The following is a 19,013-nucleotide window of genomic DNA, read 5'->3' as shown; positions in this document are numbered from 1 at the left end:
TGTATGTGTATGTGCAGTTTGTGTATGCATCTGTATATGGATTGTACATGCAAAACACCAAATTGTCTATAGTTACATGGGAGTGCTCCACAGCACTAAGGGTCAGAAAGAGAAGTTAAAAATGAAATAATGATAATGATAATAATAATAATAAATTACTGAGCTATGGAAAAGGGGTAGGATTAAATAGGTGTCCTTCTTTTCCTTCTTTACTCCTTTTCAGACATGTCTATGTTGGTTAATGTTTCTTATTGTTTATTGAATGTTTGGCTTATTTAACTTATTTGTACATTTCTTGGATATTTTCTTTGGTTTATTTTGAATACGTCTGAAATACATTTCTTCATTCATTCATACTAAATGATTTTTACTCTGCCTGAAGTTCTTTAGGGTGTCCAGTAAGTGCAGGCCATTTCCATCATGTTCAAACATTTCAACATCATCAAACTGACCCAAGTCTTAATTGTTATCACATATTGATGTTAGTTACCAAAAATATTGTTTTATGTATGTGTTTGCTTCATGATAGTCTATCCACCTGTTACAGTACTTAGAGTAAACCTAGCCTATATAAAAACAAGAGGGCATTATTAACTCCAGGAGTTAATGTTTGTCAAATTGAAATTAGAGTCAGGTTTTAAGACACACAAGAAAGTGTTCGGTTGAAGTTGTAGGTCTCTATGTCATCTGTAGCCTACTTTTCTTTCAATTACCTGTGAATTTAGCCTAACGTGTTTATATTTTTATATTTTTACATATTTGCAATATACAAATGGATTTGTGATACAATTTGGTGAGTTACAGTGACGCTCTCCACACACAGAGACATTCAGATTAAATTTCAGACTCAGATGTTTTAGCTTGAAGAGGATATTTTCCAATAAGTTCGGCAATAAGCTTGACAAACGGGAGAAAAGTCAGAGGCTTGAGAGCACTGACACACATGATGTGGCCCCTTCTGAACAGCAGTTCACGGAGCCACCGACAGGTGGTGTGTGTGCTACATGCATAACAACGAAAATACAAACTGTACATTGCTATGTTAGCCACCAAGAAGCTTCTTAACGTTAGCTTGCAAACAAACTGTTAATTTTGAGTTGTGGGAAGTGACAGTTTGTGCAGGAAAATAACGATAACACCCTCTTTGCAAAGTCCGCAACGTTTGGATTATTTGATTTCAGTCCGTCTTTGATTTAAAACGAGGTAAGTAAGTTGTAAAATGGCGGATAGCTAACGTTAACGTCGAGGGAGTTTGTCATTGATGCTGCTATAACGTTACTGGCTAGCTGACCTGCACTTGACATTAGAATTAACATGAGTAATTGACATAAAAATACGACTTTCAGAATAAATTTAAATTAACGCGATGAATAATGGTGAGGTAGCTAACATTCCAGCTGATGTTAAGAAGCTAGCTAGTGGTCCCGTTGGGCAGCTAGCTAGCTATAGCTAACGGTAATGCTACTCAAACTAGCAACTAGTCTGATGCTGAAGATGTATCAAACTAATTCTAAAGTGAATCCTAATCCCAAAGTTAGTTGCTCAGTGCGAAAAAGTGGTTAAGCCGAGGGTCTAAAGGTAACTACATAATGTATCGGCTAACATCTCAATCAGTAGCTAAGGGTAGCTCCCATTAGCCTGAGAGCTGCACGGCCGTTTTAGCAAAGACGGCTCTTCAGGAAGATGTGAGAGTGGATAGGAATCAATCATCATCAGCGTCGGAAACCTCTGTAGTTGCGTTTGTAGCTTGGAAGTATACAACTGCGCGTGTCAGAACTGTTGTGTGGTGACTTGATTTAGCTATATTCGAAGCAAGATTAGAAATAACCAACACAAAAACCTGGGAAATACTTGTGAGGATATTACATTTACGTTAACGTTACTTATCCAAGCAAGTAACGAACGTTATATTGAGGCACCCGAAACCAGTACGCTTCCCATTTATGGTCTTTGAAGTCCGAAGTCGGGCCCCTCGTCCGTTCAGGACAAGGACAACCGTGTTTACACCACATTTTGGGATTGCCCGTTACAGTTCTAGTTCTAGTGCTCATGTTGTGTAAACACGCCCCCACAGATTTCCCTTATCTGCTGTAACAGCTTACTTGCCGAGTTGTGAAACATCGGCATCTGCACACCAAACGTCATTTGTCGGGTTGAACCACACAACCGTACAGAAAATAATTATATCAGGTTAATGTACTTAAATCGAACAACTAATAAATGCCCTACTCTCGCCCTACCTGCAAAAAAAGTAGGCCCATTTGCGGTGAGACAGGCACACCACACCGTCCTACAGGCATTGTTGGAGGAGCTGGGTTTCTTTTTAAAGACATTGACATGACTGAATAATTTAAGTCAGCACAGGGAATTTGTTAAACCAAACGAAAACGTTTTCCAGGCCCATGCATGCATGGCAAGTGCAGGGTTCAACTTGAACACGGCACACTTCCTCCTAGTTAAAGACACCCAAGTGTCAGTAAGTAGCCTACAGTGTGGTTGAAAGTAATACTGTGGTGGTGGGCCCAGAAACTTATCATGTCTGCAGCTAGATGCATGCTGGCATTTGCTCAACTGTCAGTCAGCAGGAACTTAGTTTGATTTAGCTTAGGTTCTTAAGTACTGGTGTCATACTCTTCTGTCATATAACCACCTGGCCAATGGTAGATGGGCAATTTGCCTTTAGAAAACCGTCTACTTGTCTTGCTCAGTAGAATTAATGTTCATCTTTGGGTCAAGAGGTCAATACAGGTCTATCAGTAACAGACATTGACTGTGAGTGTGGCCACCAAGTTAAACACTACACAAAATCACCTTTCTAATATCCCTCATTCTTATCATTTGATGCATAAGGGAGCATAAAAAGCATGGTTTTGATAAGGACAGTAAATAAATTTTCACTGCCCAACTGCACATTCTCCCACAGTCCACCCTCAAAAACGTATAAAATACATACAATTGCCATTTATGTGATAAAGCACATTTTTTGCATTTTTATTTGATAAATGAAAAACTGTTATCAAACTGCCAAAAGTGACATCAACAATCATCGTAATGTTTGTTAAGTAATTTATTACAATCAGCACTAGGTAGTAATACACCATAGAAAACTGGAGGATGACAAAAAATGATGGTAAAATGCGTTATATTTATTTCCAAATGTGCAGTTTTTATGTAAATATAAATAACAGATTGTCAAGCCCTGGATTATCTAGACAGTTGGAGATAGAACGAGGATTTAGGAGTTCTCGTGTGTAAAATTGTAGAACAGACAGTGGAAAAACACTGACAAAAGCACCCCCATTAAGGCTGTTACAAAAGCTTGGATGCGCACGTTTACTTAGAGGTTTATGCCTCGACGCAGAGGTCCGGGGTTCGAATCCGACCTGTGATGATTTCCTGCATGTCTTCCCCTCTCTCTCTCCCATTTCTCTCTTAACTGTCCTGTCAAAAATTAAAGGCGGAAAAGCCCCAAAAAATAATCTTAAAAAAAAAAAAGCTTGGACGTTGAGGAGAGCTCTGAACAAGATGTGTGATTTAAAGTAGGGCTGCATCTAATGATTATTTTCTTGGTCAATCAGTTAAGGTTATTAAATTCATTGTTCTGTCTACAGAATCTCATAAAATATTGGAAAAAGGATGACATATTCAGATTGCTTTTTTTGTTGGCCAAGAGGCTAAAATGAAAGAAGCAGCAAATTTTCACATTTGAGAAGCTGGACCCAGAAAATATCAAATCAAAATTGTCATGCTAAAATTTCTGTCTGTAGGCCTTTTTCACAGCGGACATTTGGACAAAGTAGAAAAAGCACAGATGTCACTATTAACACCAACAATGGCTCTGTTGTATTCATGTTTCCCAGTAGGCTGTGGCAGTGTGACAGTGAGCCAAAATAAACAATACCAGCACCCTGAAACGGAAGCAGCTAAAAGTAATTTAGCCATTATTCATTTTATCATTAAGTCTACACCTCTGCTTTTTCAGGCTTTGCCATGTTTAATAAACCTTAAATGCACCAATCATGTCTGTTTGGCCTTAAGAATAAACATGCATTACAGTGAAAATCAATGGTAAACAGGGTTCTATTTAAGGTGTAAGTGTAGCTTAGCTAGCAGAAGAAAAAGTGGTGAGTTCAAGAGCAATAATTCACAATCTAGTGTATATATGGGGGAAAATCAGTCACTTACATTGACATTTTACATTACATTTTCAAGTAGCTAGACTACTACTGACTAGTACTACTGACTTGGACTCACCGCCTAGTTGTTTAAAAAATATTTCTTGTGTACACAGGTACATGACTCCTAAAACTTGGAGAGATATGCTATTGTGGTAATTATTGCTGAGACCCAGAAAATGCTGTTGTCTTGTCTTGTCTTTTATCGAACATAATATCTCTGCATGGTAATCATCATGGCATATACACTGGTTTCATGTAACTGAGGTGTTTGAGTGGTTTATTGCCAGGCTGGTGCATCTTAGGTGAGCCTGATGCGCCAATAGAAACAAACATGTTCTCTTCATCCCTGGTGTTGAGTGTTAGATAGAGTCTTGTATAACATGTAGAGCTGGGTGATAAGGAGAAAATCAAATTTCACAATCACTTTTGAGCATATACCTCAATATTAATATTGTGGCAGTATTGTAGGGTTGGCAATCTGTGCGTCACAAAAATAAGATTTTTGATAAATAATCATCAGTAATGTGGATGTAATGACTAAGTGGGTAAAAGCAATTAATTAATAATAGTAAGTTCAGAAAATTACATCACTTTACTGTAATGTTGACTTTAAAACCAGGAAGAGACACTTCTTCATGTGACAATATCCAAAATGTAAGAAGATATCTAGCCTCATATATCGATATTGATATATTGCCCAGGCCTAATAAGATGTAGTGGGATTTGTTTGTGAGGTATTGCAGCTAGTTTCTGTTTTGTCATTCATCAACACATTTTTCTCACATGGCTTAATTTTCCAGGTGCAGATACCTTCTTGCCTGGGGTCCAGAGCAGTAGAAGCACCCACTCAAGCAGATCCAGAAAATGTTGAAGAAATGATAGCAGCGCAGGATTTGCACACAGAGTTTCAATTTCCTCCGTAAGCAGAGCATCACATTCTCAAATTAAACTTGCATTTGGATGTTTCTTGTGTGTGTGTGTGTGTGTGTGTGTGTGTGTGTGTGTGTGTGTGTGTGTGTGTGTGTGTGTGTGTGTGTGTGTGTGTGTGTGTGTGTGTGTGTGTGTGTGTGTGTGTGTGTATGGGTGTGTGTGTGTGTGTGTGTGGGTGTGTGGGTACGCTGTCATGTTATCCTAGGAACTTAAATGTTATTTTCGAAATCTGTTTGGTGGTGTAATGACTTCATCTGTTGTGCACAGAGAGGCAGAATCTCAGTTGTCTTCAGATACTGACTTTGATGATCCTGATGGCAAAAATGCAAAGACAGGAAAGGGCTTGGTATGTTTTTCAAACCTATTGATCTTCATTTATTCCTTTTCCATATCTGTCCATGTGTAATCAGGGTGACAGGGAGGCTTGGGCCATTCCCAACATGCATTGGGTGGAAGGCAATGAAACACCCTGGACTGGTTCCTAGTACATCACAGGACTAACACTGAGTAGAAACATTGCGGTGTTATGCGACAGCTGTGTTTGATCAGCAAATAAGTTAATGCAGCATCACTGTCTAAATCAAAAGTCTGTAATGTGATGTAATCCCACACTGTGGCAGCTTTTATATCCCCAGTAACCTGATAAACTATTCAGTCTAAACAACTGCACATTTAATGCTCATGAACTTTGCTCGGAGTTAAAACACAACAACGCACTTTCATCTTTCCTTTAATATCTTTCTCCATAACAGGCAGCCAAGAAGGGGAAGAAGGCACTTGGAGACAAGGCCAAAGGCGGGGGAGCAGGGAGGACCCCTGGTCTTGGCAGGGTGAATGGCCATCATCAGGAGAACGGGATAGAGAATATGACCCTGTTCGAGGTGGTTAAATTGGGGAAGAGTGCCACACAGGTGGGTGTTGTAGTTTCTTCCCATCTTCTTGTCATTGTTTTGTTTCATTGTATCATTGTATTTTAACTGAGGATTACTGAGATTTTTTTTCCAAAGTTGCATTTGTCATGGTCATTTATTTATTTATTTATTTATTTATTTTCTAGTCAGTTGTTGATGACTGGATCGAGGCATATAAACATGACAGGGACATTGCTCTTTTGGACTTGATCAACTTCTTCATTCAGTGCTCTGGCTGTAAAGGTAAGTATCTGATCTGATGTGTCTAAATATGTAGCAGGTTGGGTGCCTGATAGTAAATTAATGCTGAACTCTGCTGACTTCACACAGGTGCTGTGAGTCCAGAGATGTTCAGACATATGCAGAACTCCGAAATCATCCGAAAAATGACAGAGGAGTTTGATGAGGTGATGCAGGCTGGGTTTTTACATTAATTTACAGTACTTATGCTTAAATCAAAGAAGCATCTAACCATAAATGTGTGCTGTTATTAGATGCCAGTATTTGACAAACATAAAGGGAAATAAACACTATGAACTGACAGTGATCCTCCTGACCTGAATCTGACCATCTCCCTGCTATCGTCAAACAGGACAGCGGTGACTATCCGTTAACTATGTCAGGACCACAGTGGAAGAAGTTCAGGATAAGCTTCTGTGACTTCATTGCGGTTCTGGTGCGTCAGTGTCAGTACAGCATCATCTACGACGAGTATATGATGGACACAGTCATCTCACTGCTCACCGGCCTGTCTGACTCCCAGGTCAGGGCGTTTAGACATACAAGCACACTAGCAGGTTAGTTTTAATGTGCACGTTTTCACTTTGGTGTTCTGCATTTCTGCTCCCTGCCTGCCCGCGCACATACGCCGTTATCGTGCAGAAGCTGTTTCTGAATTTTGTCATTTCCTGCAGCCATGAAGTTGATGACAGCCCTGGTGAATGTCGCTCTCAACCTGAGCATCAATATGGACAACACGCAGAGACAGTATGAGGCGGAGAGGAACAAGGTTGTTGCAAAAAGGGCCAATGATAGGTTGGAGCTCCTGTTACAGAAGCGTAAAGAGGTGAGAAGAAATATGAGTTGTCTAACACTTTATATCATTCAAAATGCAAAAAAGCTTTTGGAATGTATTCAATGTTTTTCTCAAATACTGGGGCTGGTTGTTCAGTGCATATCATATGCACACAATGACATATTCACCCACACTGTAATTTAATTTATTTAATTTATACTGTTTATTGATCCCCAGTGAGGAAATAACAATTTGTACATTTAATGTCTATGTCAGCTATTTATCTCTGCATGCTAAACTGCACTTTGTTGAACTAGTAGTTACTGTGACATTATTGACAATAATATTTAAGAGTCTAATCTAAATATATAGTAGACCTCATGCATGAATACAAACAGATTTATTTTTATGTGGCCTGTACAATTGATTGAAGAAAATTTGTGGCGTTTACCAGTTTTTACATATTGAGAATTTTCTTTTAGGTGAGTACAGAATTTACACGTGGTTCAGACCTGTCATAATAACCATGAACAGAAAACATGTCACATCTGACCTGAAATAACAATCTGAATTAACTTTGAGTTTACAAAATAACTTTAGTTACTGAAGTAACTAAAATAAAATGTATAACTAAAATAACGCTGTCCAGTTTAATCCTCTGTTGCACCAATGGTGTAACATCTCCTACTGTAGGCTGTCATACTCTCAATGCTTTGGCTATTTTCATGCATTTAAAAAGTGTCACTTTCTGTTTATCTTTCAGCTTCAAGAAAATCAAGATGAAATTGAAAACATGATGAATGCAATTTTCAAAGGAGTGTTTGTTCACAGATATCGGTATGTGAATCCTTGATTGATTTGCATGCTGCATGTTGACTGAGAGATTTTTCTGAGGAGCCTCTAATCATACTCGAGTCTTACCGCGACAAGCAGGGACTTTTCAATGTTGATTGTTGGCTTTTTGGCGCCCTCTAGTGTGAAATGAATGTCAACACCATTATGTGTCCAAATAATTTTAAAACAGCTCTGCTGGGCATGTTATATTATGTTACTGACTAAATTAAATAAATTGTCTTGTATTTGCCAGTGATGCCATTGCTGATATCCGAGCTGTTTGTATTGAAGAGATTGGAGTGTGGATGAAGCTGTACAGTGACGCCTTCCTCAATGACAGCTACTTGAAGTATGTTGGCTGGACAATGCATGACAAGGTGAGACTGTGTGTGTGTGTGTGTGTGTGTGTGTGTGTGTGTGTGTGTGTGTGTGTGGTGTTGTGTGTGTTGTGTGTGTGTGTGTGTGTGTGTGTGTGTGTGTGTGTGTGTGTGTGTGTTAGGAGTGCGGATCGGGCGGATTTTTCTGTCCGAGCCCGGCCCGCGTCCGACAGAGCAGTAACCGAACCCGACCCAGCCCGACAGGTTAGATATTTATGTCCGAGCCCGACCCAGCCTGACACAGTTAAAATCGCATTTGTTTCTCAACTAATGACACATGTGCGTTTGTTTGTGTGGAAAGCCGCTTTAATTAAGCAATTGTAGAAGGCATTCGAAATGTCAACAGATGCCGCATCAATGCACACGGGCAACACGCCATTACCTACAAATAAGCTGTTTAAGTTCAAAATGTTCAACGCCTTACGCGCTGATGTGACCGAGCCCGACCCGAACCCGAGCATCCTTTCTAAAAATCTGTTCAACCCGGCCCGGCCGGCGGGTACCGTCGGGGGGGGGGTGGGTATCCATCCTCTAGTGTTGTGTGTGTGTGTGTGTGTGTGTGTGTTTGTGTGTGTGGTGTGGTGTTGTGTGGTGTGTGTGTGTGTTGTGTGTATATATATATATATATATATATATATATATTAACTTGCATTACACACCCCTAATATATACTGTATATTAGGGGTGACGAGACGAACACATCACGAGATTGGGTTCACGAGAACAGACGAGACAGATTTTTAAAAAAAATTTAAGAAATTCCGATGAATGTATGAATGGAAATATGTTTTTTATTCAACTGAAAATCACAAAATGCAAAACAATTTAGGTGCATTTTGAAATCACTATTAAGTGATGTTATTTAACTTTTTAGCATTTTTTTCTTACAATGTTTACATATTGTGTTCGTCTTGTCTGTCACTCTTTCGCCGTTTATCATTTCCGCAGGAAAACCAAAATGTTGCCACACAAATGATTTAAAAGTGGCAGGGGGATCTTCAATAGTAATTTCACGCTCCATCACGCTGACATCACATCGCCTCACGAGACAACTTTTCACCTCGACGAGAAATCTTGTCAAGTTTTAATCTCGCGAGATCTCGTAAAATGAGATCTCGTCACACCCTTTATATATATATAATATATATATATATATATATATATATATATATATATATATATATATATATATATATATATATAGTGTTCAAATTATCGTATTTATACTAACTTCACTTCATAATACAAGTCATACATAGTCCGCTTTGCTGGAATATTTTTGCTGAGAGAAACTGCTACCGGTAGTGTTGTATTTCGATCAAACAGCGTGATAACATCACAGACGGTCCCCGTTTGTCCCTTTCTCCAGCACTACTGGGGCTCCTTGCTTGCTCAGTTGTTGTTTGAAGATTAGATTATGACAAATAATGTTTTTACAATCTAAATCATGAAGATATGTGTATTTTTATCAGCATAAGACCAGTAGACCCATGATTGTTGGAGGATTTAATGTTACTGGGTCCATGTCACCTTCCAATCTGATCAATTGTTTAGGTTGTAGCAAAGGATTTGAAAAAATAATAAAGCTTTATCATATAATTAGATTGTGTCTATAGGGGCACATAATAATAATAAACAAGTTTAATTGGGATAATGGCAAAGTATCCCCTAAGTTTTGGCATTCAATTATGGTAAATAATTTATGTGTCTCTAATGTGACTGCAGCAAGGTGAGGTGCGGCTAAAGTGCCTGACTGCCCTACAAGGTCTGTTCTACAGCAGAGAGCTCGGCGCACGACTGGAGCTCTTCACAAGTCGCTTCAAGGTGGGCCAGCAGCGGCAACACTTCAGTGCTAGTTAGTCTTGTGCGTCATGAAAATGTGTTGGAAATGTACAGGCTTTTCACTAATTGCACCTTTTATATGCCGGTTAACTAAAGAGTAGTAACACAATTATGACAGTATACCCATGCATGATATGACAACTAATGTTGTGGAGATCATCAAACAAAAATACTGTATCTGAAACCTACTCTCATTGACAGGACCGCATTGTATCTATGACTCTGGACAAGGAATATGATGTTGCAGTGCAAGCCGTTAAACTCCTGACACTTGTCTTGCAGTGAGTAACTTCCCCTCCTCTTGAATGACACTCTGCGTTTGAGCTTGTCTTATGAACTCGTATAATATGAAAAGACATACTACTCATTAAAGTCAACACGATAAACGCAACATTTGTTACCAATTGCGATTAGTTTATTTTGCCTCAAATAAGAGACATTACCCCTGTCCGTTAGTTTCACAATTTTTGTTTATAGCTGAGGTGACTGTTACTGGGTTGAAAATGGGGAGAATCTGACCGTATTTTATAAAAGAAATTGTTTCCTTTTAAAGCTTCCGTAAACAAACCATTTCACACGTGTATTTCTAAATGCTCATCTTTGATTGACTAAGAATGTGTGCATTTCATTCCACAGGAGTAGTGATGAGGTTCTGACAGCAGAGGACTGTGAGAGCATATATCATCTGGTTTACTCAGCACATCGACCCATCGCAGTTTCAGCAGGAGAGTTTCTCTTTAAGAAGTGAGTTTTTTTCTTTTGTCTTTTGTCTTTTTTGAACTTAAAATGGAGGGCGTTGTTGTATTTTCAACACATTTATGTTAAGTCACATTACATGGTACAAGTGCCGGAAGTGTTGCAGAAGAGGCCTGTTTATAGTCAGATTGGATTCACATTAGCCTACATTAGAGTTCAAAGTTCATCTTGTTTTACAGCACAAACAGAAGTGCAAAGAATTGGTGTGCCTTCCCAGTTAGTAACTGTGTGAAATCACCTTAAATACATTAAAGTAGAAATTATATTATGCATTCAGAGGTAGGTTAAATCCATCACACAACCCCTGCAAGAGAGCATCTATTATGTGGGAAAATAATGAGAAAATCCTGTTAAATCACAAAATCTAGTACCATGTGACTCTTGGGCTGTATGTGTGTGACACCATATGTTGGTCCCACCTCATAGCTTTCCCAAAGGGACTGCAGGCAGAGCAGTTGTTTATTCCACCTAGCTTTACAAGGCATTTTTAACAGCCTTTTGTATTGTGCTGATTGAAGGCTCTTCAGCCATCGAGATCCTGAGGAGGAGGGATTACCCAGGAGGGGCAGGCAGAGCCTCAATGGCAGCCTTATCAAGACTACTGTCTTCTTCTTCTTGGAGAGTGAGGTAACCAGGCCTTCTGCTCACTGTAATACACAGTGTTGGGAGTAACGTGTTACAAAAGTAACGCAATTACAGTAATGTATTCCTTTTTGCTGTAACCCAGTAATATAACGCATTACTAATTCAATTCCAGTAATAATATACTTGTTACAATCTCAGTAACGCAAGTTAATACGCAGTTTAATGCAACATATAGTGGTGTATTTTTTTTTTTAAAGAATTCACCAACACCGTGAAACATTTTTCACAGGAAAAAAACAAGCTGTGAGTATTATTTCCTCTTGCTGTAGTCGATGGTTGAGAGGACTGCAGAGACAGATACATTTGCGAGATGGATATTATTTTCAGGAGTTACCATGTTGCGTTGAAGCGGGGTGCTGTCACGTCACTGTTCCCGTGGTCAGAGCCAGAACCAGAGACGGTACGGACAACGTCTGTGTCCCAACAGGTGACGGTCAGCACGGACGGCAGTGTGTCCGATCTGCTGACAGATATCAACATGTCGGGAATTAATGTTTAGGCTTGCTACAAGTAAATACCATTATGTTTTATCAGCCGTGGAGAGTAGCTATGCCTGTAGTGGAATGGCTTTGAATCACAACCAAAAACGCTGGTCTTTTACTGTGGCCATTTAGTGTTCAAATGTTGCAGTTTTACAAACAAGAAACACAACTTAAGCTTAATGGACATGTTTTGCATCTAGCGTGATCATTTTCATCCATGCGTTCATCTCAGTAAGCTAGCAAGAGAACACAACAAACAACTTCCGTGTAGGCTGCTTCAAAATGAAAGCACTTCCTGTGATGGTTCGCAGTTAAACTAAATTACTGTTAAACAAATAAGGTTGTGTACCTTTTCACATATCAGCTGTTAATCAAGTACTGTAAATAATGTAGATAGGGAGTTTTAATCAAACTATAATTGACCATTTCCTTTAGGCTGTTTTAAACTAAACAAGATGAATTTCTTATTCAAGTGCTTTAAACAAACATTTTACAACAATGCCGTACTTCAACCCACAACTGTAAGGTACTTTTAATTGAGTATTTTCCTTTTCTCCTACCCACCTATTGTACGTTTTTGTATTTTTCATAGGTTCAGTTACTTTGGATATTCATATAAATTTTACAAAATATTATGAATAGTCTATGAGGTATTATAGTGGATGAAGAGGATACTTTATGTTGATCCAGTGGTGAAATTCACAAACTAGCTGCCAAGTCAAACTTCTGCTGTTATGTTGCTGAAAGTAACTCAAAAGTGATGCAAAAGTAGTGAAACTCATTTCAATTCAGAGACAGTAATCTTGTAATATAACTTATTACTCTCAAATGAAAGTAACTAGTAATCTATAATGTATTACATTTTGGAAGTAACTTGCCCAACACTGGTAATACATATGTTTATTGTAAGAAATGTTCTAGTTTTAAGTGTTATGATCTCATTTTAGTTTTGGATGAGATAATTCCTATTCATTTAAAAAAAAAATATGTTTTCAATTTGATTCAGTAAGATGTATCATTGGATGTTTTACAGCTCCATGAACATGGGGCCTACTTGGTGGATAGCTTGTGGGATTGTGCGTCAGAGCTGCTGAAAGACTGGGAGACTATGATCAGCCTGCTGCTGGATGAGCCCGTGTCAGGAGAGGAAGGTAAAGATCTTTCAGACAGTTACTGGCTCAGATGTTTAGCTCCAGTATGAGGAAAGGAAACCTTCCTCAAAGGTTTCATTTACGTTATTTTTTTTCTTTTCCTTGCTTGGTATTCAGGTAGTTGGCCAAGTATTTTGATTATATTGTCAGTAACTGTCTGTGATTTATAGCCCTGACTGATCGCCAGGAGACGGCTCTGGTTGAGATCATGCTCTGTGCCATTCGGCAGGCTTGTGAATGCCACCCTCCAGTAGGCAGAGGCACAGGGAAGAGGGTGAGTGTCTGGTCGTCATGCTCGACATAAAGTAGAGGGGATTATTATCTGTGATTTCATGTTATAAACATTGTTTGGTTTTTGTGCATGGAAAAGGTCCTGTCTGCAAAGGAAAAGAAAACACAGCTGGATGATCGGACACGGATCACAGAGATGTTTGCAGTTGCATTGCCTCTGTTATTGGCAAAGGTGATTACTTGTGTTCTGCACTACAGCCAACAGCTGTCAGAGTCGGTTTAATGCCCAACCGTTCAACCTAAGTGCTTTCTCTTTTCTTGTCCCAGTACTGCGTTGATATTGATAAGGTGACGAATTTGCTACAAATACCAAAGTACTTTGATCTTGACATCTACACAACTGGGCGGTTAGAAAAGGTTTGTCAATTTTTTCTGTTCTAGATTATGCAACTTGTAAATTGCAGGCAGTGCCAGTTAAACAATGTTATGTGCTCTCATGTTCTCATTAAGCATTTGGATGCCTTGTTGCGGCAAATCTGGGAAGTCCAGGACAAGCACACAGACACTGAGGTCCTGGAGGCCTGCTCTACCACCTACCATGCTCTGTGCAACGAAGAGTTCACCATTTTCAACCGCGTGGACATTGCTCGCTCCCAGCTTTTTGATGAGCTTGTAGACAAGTTCAATAGACTTCTGGAGGACTTTCTGCAAGAGGTGGGTGTTGTAAGATCTATCTTTGCGTGGATTGTTTGAAAGCATGTTTGCAGGTGCAGAGGCAAGGGTGAATATCACAGGTTTAATCTCTTGTTTGTCAGGGTGAAGAACCAGATGAGGATGATGCCTACCAAGTTCTATCCACACTAAAGAAAATCAGCGCTTTCCACAAGTAAAGCAGTCAACATGTTTTCCCATGATTTCAATTTATTGTTACTAGTTAAAGAGATAATAGAATTTCCAGTTATAACATTTTGCATTTAAGTTGAGTTTTGGTTTTCTTTTATGAGGTAAGATTTGATTAATACCATTAGCAAGCATTACTTTATTATTAGTGCTGTCAAATTAATTGATTAATCACATTAATTTCATAGTTAACTTGCAATTAATCATACATTTTTATCTATTCTAAATGTCCCTTGATTTCTTTTTGTCCCATTATTTTTTTTCTCATTTTAATGCTCTTATCAACATGGAAAAATGAATCGGCTTGCTTTGTGCAAATGCCTTTTTTTGAATTGAAAACAACATTGGCATATAGCCTACTGTAGTGTTTAATTTCACACAGTCTCACTTGGAGAAGTTATTCACACTTGGAGCCAATAATCTCTCACACAATGTAACACTGTCCATCAATAAAAGGGTGAAAGTAATACTTTGATGAGGGGGTGGAGAATTGGCATCAGCTGTGTGCTTGGCCATCAAGTGGTATTTCAGACTGGACGTGCTGCAATGATAGCTCACTTCACAACGACAGAACCCACAGATCACTTTGGTCTTGTCAATGGAACCATTTAGCAACTTTTAAAAGAGTAAACTTTCCATTCAGAATCTCATTGGCATCCACTTTGGCATCTCACGTTCGCCATCCACTCAAAACATAACGTTACTACTCTTTGGCCGGGCCCTGATGGCCCTGACTGCCCACCACTGACTGTACTTAAGTGCAATTTTGAAGTGGCCTACTTGGCTTGAGTATTTCCTTTTTTGAATACTTTCTTCACTTCATTTCAGAGGGAAATCTACTTTTTACTCCACTATATTTATCTGAAACATTTTTCTTTTTAGATTTTTTAGATCCGGTGTGGTGTTGTAGTTTTTCTAATGTCACTAGTTGTTGCAACAGCATGTGAAAAAACTACAAAGTTTTCTAGACTGGAAAAAAGAATGACGACGTAAAATTGGGTTTGCGTTAACGCCAGTAATAATGCGTTTAACCGACAGCACTAGTTATTATGTATTATTTATCATTTATGTTTTTCTTTTTGCTTCCAGTGCACATGACCTCTCTAAGTGGGATCTCTTCACCAGCAACTACAGGCTACTCAACACAGGCCTGCAGAATGGGGATATGCCTGAACAGGTAACAGCCGAGTGTTCTCTGACTTTGGCAGTAATACCCTATTCCACCAAATTAGTTGTAAATGCAGGTTTTTTTAAACACACTTAAACCCGTTAAAAATAACCAATTGAATTCTTTCTTATTTCCAGTACACGAGTATGCCTGTCTGTGTTTTTTTCTGGTGTGTCACGTTCCATGTCAAAAAAGATCCAGAAAACAGGTGTTAACTTTTCATACTACAGCTGTACGATTCAGTTCACAAAGCCATTGATAAATACCCGTGCCAACTGCAGAATAATTTGTCCCGGTGATGAATGCCTATATGTAACCTTTCCCACTGCAGACCAAAGCCAGATGTTAGTGGGTCTAAGTTTTTTTGTTTTTTTTGGCCAGTGGAAAAGGGATATAACTTCCCAAAAATGCGAAACCAGCAAATTCAGTCAATCAGTGCGTTAACATGCACTTAAGTTTCATCGGTCGGCTTTTTGTGTAAAAAGGTCAACTTTTTTTTACATGAAAAAAGGTGCAGACAGGGAAAGTAACAGGGCAGAAAGGAGAGACAACATACATGGATCACTGCAATCTTGTTTTTAAAATGATTCCATCCAAAGTAATTTAGTACAAGTCTAAATAAGTCTGTCTCCACATGGAACTATTCTTTGAATTCACACATATTCGTGTTGTGAGGAAGCAGCATCTTCTGTAACTAATACAGTTAAAGTAAGCAAGCCGTGAGGTTGGGATAGCGGAGAAATATGATAACTGACCTGTTGCATTTACAAGCAGATCACCTGCGTAACCGGATTTCTCTGAGTAACCTGGTTATAGGGGTGCAAGATATATCGACTCAATATCGTTATCGCAATATATTGAAAGTATGCAATAATTTGTTTATTTTGTGGAGCGATGCGTCCTGTCCATTGGCTGTGAGGCTTAGTTTTGTTTGATTTAGAGCTCATTTTAAACTCTATAATGGTCATGTTTTATTTTCTAGTTTCCGGGCCACTCGCACATATTAGTACACATCAGCGCACCGGTCCGCTACGTGACAAACCCAATGGAATGTACCATGTGATGTGTGTGCATATTTCAACATAGTGACAGTGTAAGTGAAGAAATAGATAGAGACAACAAAACGGAACGAATCAGAGAAGAGAAAGAAAAGGTCTCCTGTTCTCTTTATTTATTTATTTTATACTGTCCAACCAGTAAAACATGTCCTGTTGTGTAGACATGCTCCTTATTCATTTATTCATGTTGGACCAGTCCAATATGACTGTCAGTTGAAATAAACCTTGTGTTATAAGAAAACATTTTGATGCATTCTCCCGTAACTTTTGTAATTTGACATATGAATTAAATAATGTTGATATCGCAGTATTCATAATCATTATCGCAATATCACATTTTGTCAATATCGTGCAACCCTACCTGGTTACTTAAGTACATTTAAATGCATGGACTATGTGGAACAGTATAGCTCATCTGATCTCCTTGCCTTCTTCCCCCCAGATTGTGATTCATGCGATGCAATGCACTCATTACATCATCCTGTGGCATCTAGCAAAGGTTTCAGACGGCAGTTCATTAAAGGTATTCACATATTGGTCATGGCGCATTTTTAGGTACACTTGGCAAAATAAGTGTATAAGGAAAGATATAACAAGGATACCAGTTAAAACAAACAACACAAATGTGTCAAATTGATACATTATTACAGTATCACAGTTAGTTTAAAAGTAGTCTACCTCCTAATGTGCAAGACAGCTAACAGCCATTTACTAAATTATTGAAAAATATTAACACTGCGTTCTTTAAGAAATTTGGGTTTTGGATTGCATCTGCTAAGTGGTATTCCCTTAATGGCTGGCACTCGGTGCATGGAGGTTTAAAGTACCTTTTACACATCTTTTACTTTATACTAAAATGTATCAAGAAAGCTGTGGTTTTTCTCAAAAGACTGATTTTGTCACTAATTGATTGTCTGCGTGAACATTTGCTCCTTTTAGGGGGATATGTTGACCTTGAGAAAGCAAATGAGAGCTTTCTGCTTGATGTGTCAGCGTTACCTAAACAGCATCAACAACGCAGTTAAAGAACAGGTGGGGTTATGCCGATAGGACTGTTCTTTTATCTCTGAATTCTCTCCATGGCCGTTTTTCAGGACTCCTGAAAATGTTCATCAATGCTGAAGTGTTGTGTTTATTCCAGGCCTTCACCATACTATGTGATCTGCTAATGATCTTCAGTCACCAAATTATGTCTTCAGGCCGGGAACAACTGGAGTCTCTGGTCTATACGCCAGACTCCTCTTTGCAGGCAGATCTGCTCAACTTCATTCTGGATCAAGTGTTCATTGATCAGGATGATGACAGCAACAGCACAGGTCAGAGTCGGTCAGCCGTGTGTCAACCAACCACACTCAAATTTGAAAAATGAGGAGGCATGTACTGTTTGATTTCTTTTTTTAAATATTCACAACATTTTGTATTTTCCAGACGGACAGCAAGATGAAGAAGCCAGTAAAATTGAGGCTCTGCATAAGAGAAGAAACCTTCTAGCTGCCTATTGCAAATTAATCATTTACAATGTGGTGGAAATGAACACCGGAGCAGATATATTTAAACAGTATATGAGGGTAGGTTTAAATCCCTTTTTATCACCTATAAGGAATTCATCTTACCCTGCTCTTCTTAATAACAGTATTCCTTCTCTTTCTTCTTAGTATTACAATGACTATGGAGATATCATCAAGGAAACATTGAGTAAAACAAGGCAAATTGACAAAGTACAATGTGCAAAGACACTCGTATTGAGCCTGCAAGCGGTAAGAACCTTCGCCCAGGTTGAGACTTGATCATTTGTAGAAAAATGACATTTATTGTTGCCTTTTCATTTTTGTAGATACATTAGTAGATGCCAGCAAATCTTCCAGATTATTGAAAACTAAAACCTTTGGTGACTTAAATGGTAATCTATGAGGCATCGCCTTTACGGAAGCTTGCTCCACTTTGCCATGTAAACAGAGGAAGATGGGCGTCTTCTTCAAACTGAATTATAGTGAAAAATAAATTGTAATACAGCTGGTTTAAAGTACAGCAGATCACAAATGCATTTAGTCCCGGATTTAGACCTCTCAGTCTGTGAAAATACCTGTAACAAGATGTTGAAAAAGTGTATTTCTGTACCTTTCATAGTTATTCAATGAGATGTTGTCTGAACTTGGCTTCAATGTTGACCGCTCAACATCAGCCTTTTGTGGCATAAAAGAGCTCGCCCGACGCTTCTCATTGACTTTTGGCTTGGATCAGTTGAAGACCAGGGAGGCTATTGCCATGTTACATAAGTAAGTGACAGTCCTGAGCCAGGGCCTTGTGGTTTACAGGTTTGCATGCAACTCAGTTCTTACACTGACATCTGTGTTTTTTAATGAGCAAGGAATATCATTATTTCCCTCTGTATTTTAGGGATGGAATTGAGTTTGCTTTTAAGGAACCTAGTCCCCAAGGACAGGGGAGTCCACCACTCAATCTAGCTTTTTTGGATATCCTGAGCGAGTTCTCCAGCAAACTAATTCGGCAGGACAGAAGATCAGTGTAAGTTGT

At 38.9% G+C, this 19,013-nt stretch overlaps 1 protein-coding gene across 2 annotated transcripts in view; it reads left to right on the top strand.

Annotated features, from left to right (window-relative positions):
- Window positions 1–956: 956 nt before the first annotated feature.
- The window catches only part of stag2a (STAG2 cohesin complex component a), a 21,891-nt gene continuing 3,834 nt past the window's right edge, over window positions 957–19,013 (top strand). For both annotated transcript variants that reach the window (XM_032533917.1, XM_032533916.1), the window contains exons 1-28: window positions 957–1,203; window positions 4,979–5,097; window positions 5,376–5,454; window positions 5,861–6,019; window positions 6,166–6,262; window positions 6,350–6,426; window positions 6,612–6,816; window positions 6,934–7,085; window positions 7,798–7,871; window positions 8,122–8,245; window positions 9,971–10,069; window positions 10,289–10,368; window positions 10,724–10,831; window positions 11,362–11,470; window positions 13,004–13,121; window positions 13,292–13,395; window positions 13,492–13,584; window positions 13,680–13,769; window positions 13,863–14,066; window positions 14,168–14,238; window positions 15,342–15,429; window positions 16,921–17,001; window positions 17,418–17,510; window positions 17,620–17,794; window positions 17,907–18,046; window positions 18,134–18,235; window positions 18,606–18,754; window positions 18,876–19,004. In XM_032533917.1, coding sequence (XP_032389808.1) covers window positions 5,054–5,097; window positions 5,376–5,454; window positions 5,861–6,019; window positions 6,166–6,262; window positions 6,350–6,426; window positions 6,612–6,816; window positions 6,934–7,085; window positions 7,798–7,871; window positions 8,122–8,245; window positions 9,971–10,069; window positions 10,289–10,368; window positions 10,724–10,831; window positions 11,362–11,470; window positions 13,004–13,121; window positions 13,292–13,395; window positions 13,492–13,584; window positions 13,680–13,769; window positions 13,863–14,066; window positions 14,168–14,238; window positions 15,342–15,429; window positions 16,921–17,001; window positions 17,418–17,510; window positions 17,620–17,794; window positions 17,907–18,046; window positions 18,134–18,235; window positions 18,606–18,754; window positions 18,876–19,004 — 3,044 coding nt within the window. In that variant the 5' untranslated portion in view covers window positions 957–1,203; window positions 4,979–5,053. The remainder of the gene's footprint in view (window positions 1,204–4,978; window positions 5,098–5,375; window positions 5,455–5,860; window positions 6,020–6,165; window positions 6,263–6,349; window positions 6,427–6,611; window positions 6,817–6,933; window positions 7,086–7,797; window positions 7,872–8,121; window positions 8,246–9,970; window positions 10,070–10,288; window positions 10,369–10,723; window positions 10,832–11,361; window positions 11,471–13,003; window positions 13,122–13,291; window positions 13,396–13,491; window positions 13,585–13,679; window positions 13,770–13,862; window positions 14,067–14,167; window positions 14,239–15,341; window positions 15,430–16,920; window positions 17,002–17,417; window positions 17,511–17,619; window positions 17,795–17,906; window positions 18,047–18,133; window positions 18,236–18,605; window positions 18,755–18,875; window positions 19,005–19,013) is intronic.

This window comes from Etheostoma spectabile, chromosome 13, assembly GCF_008692095.1.
Source record: "Etheostoma spectabile isolate EspeVRDwgs_2016 chromosome 13, UIUC_Espe_1.0, whole genome shotgun sequence".
In the NCBI taxonomy this organism is placed as follows: Eukaryota; Metazoa; Chordata; class Actinopteri; order Perciformes; family Percidae; genus Etheostoma; species Etheostoma spectabile.
The sequence above is the reverse complement of the archived record's forward strand: the minus strand, read 5'-3'. Positions and strand labels throughout refer to the sequence as shown.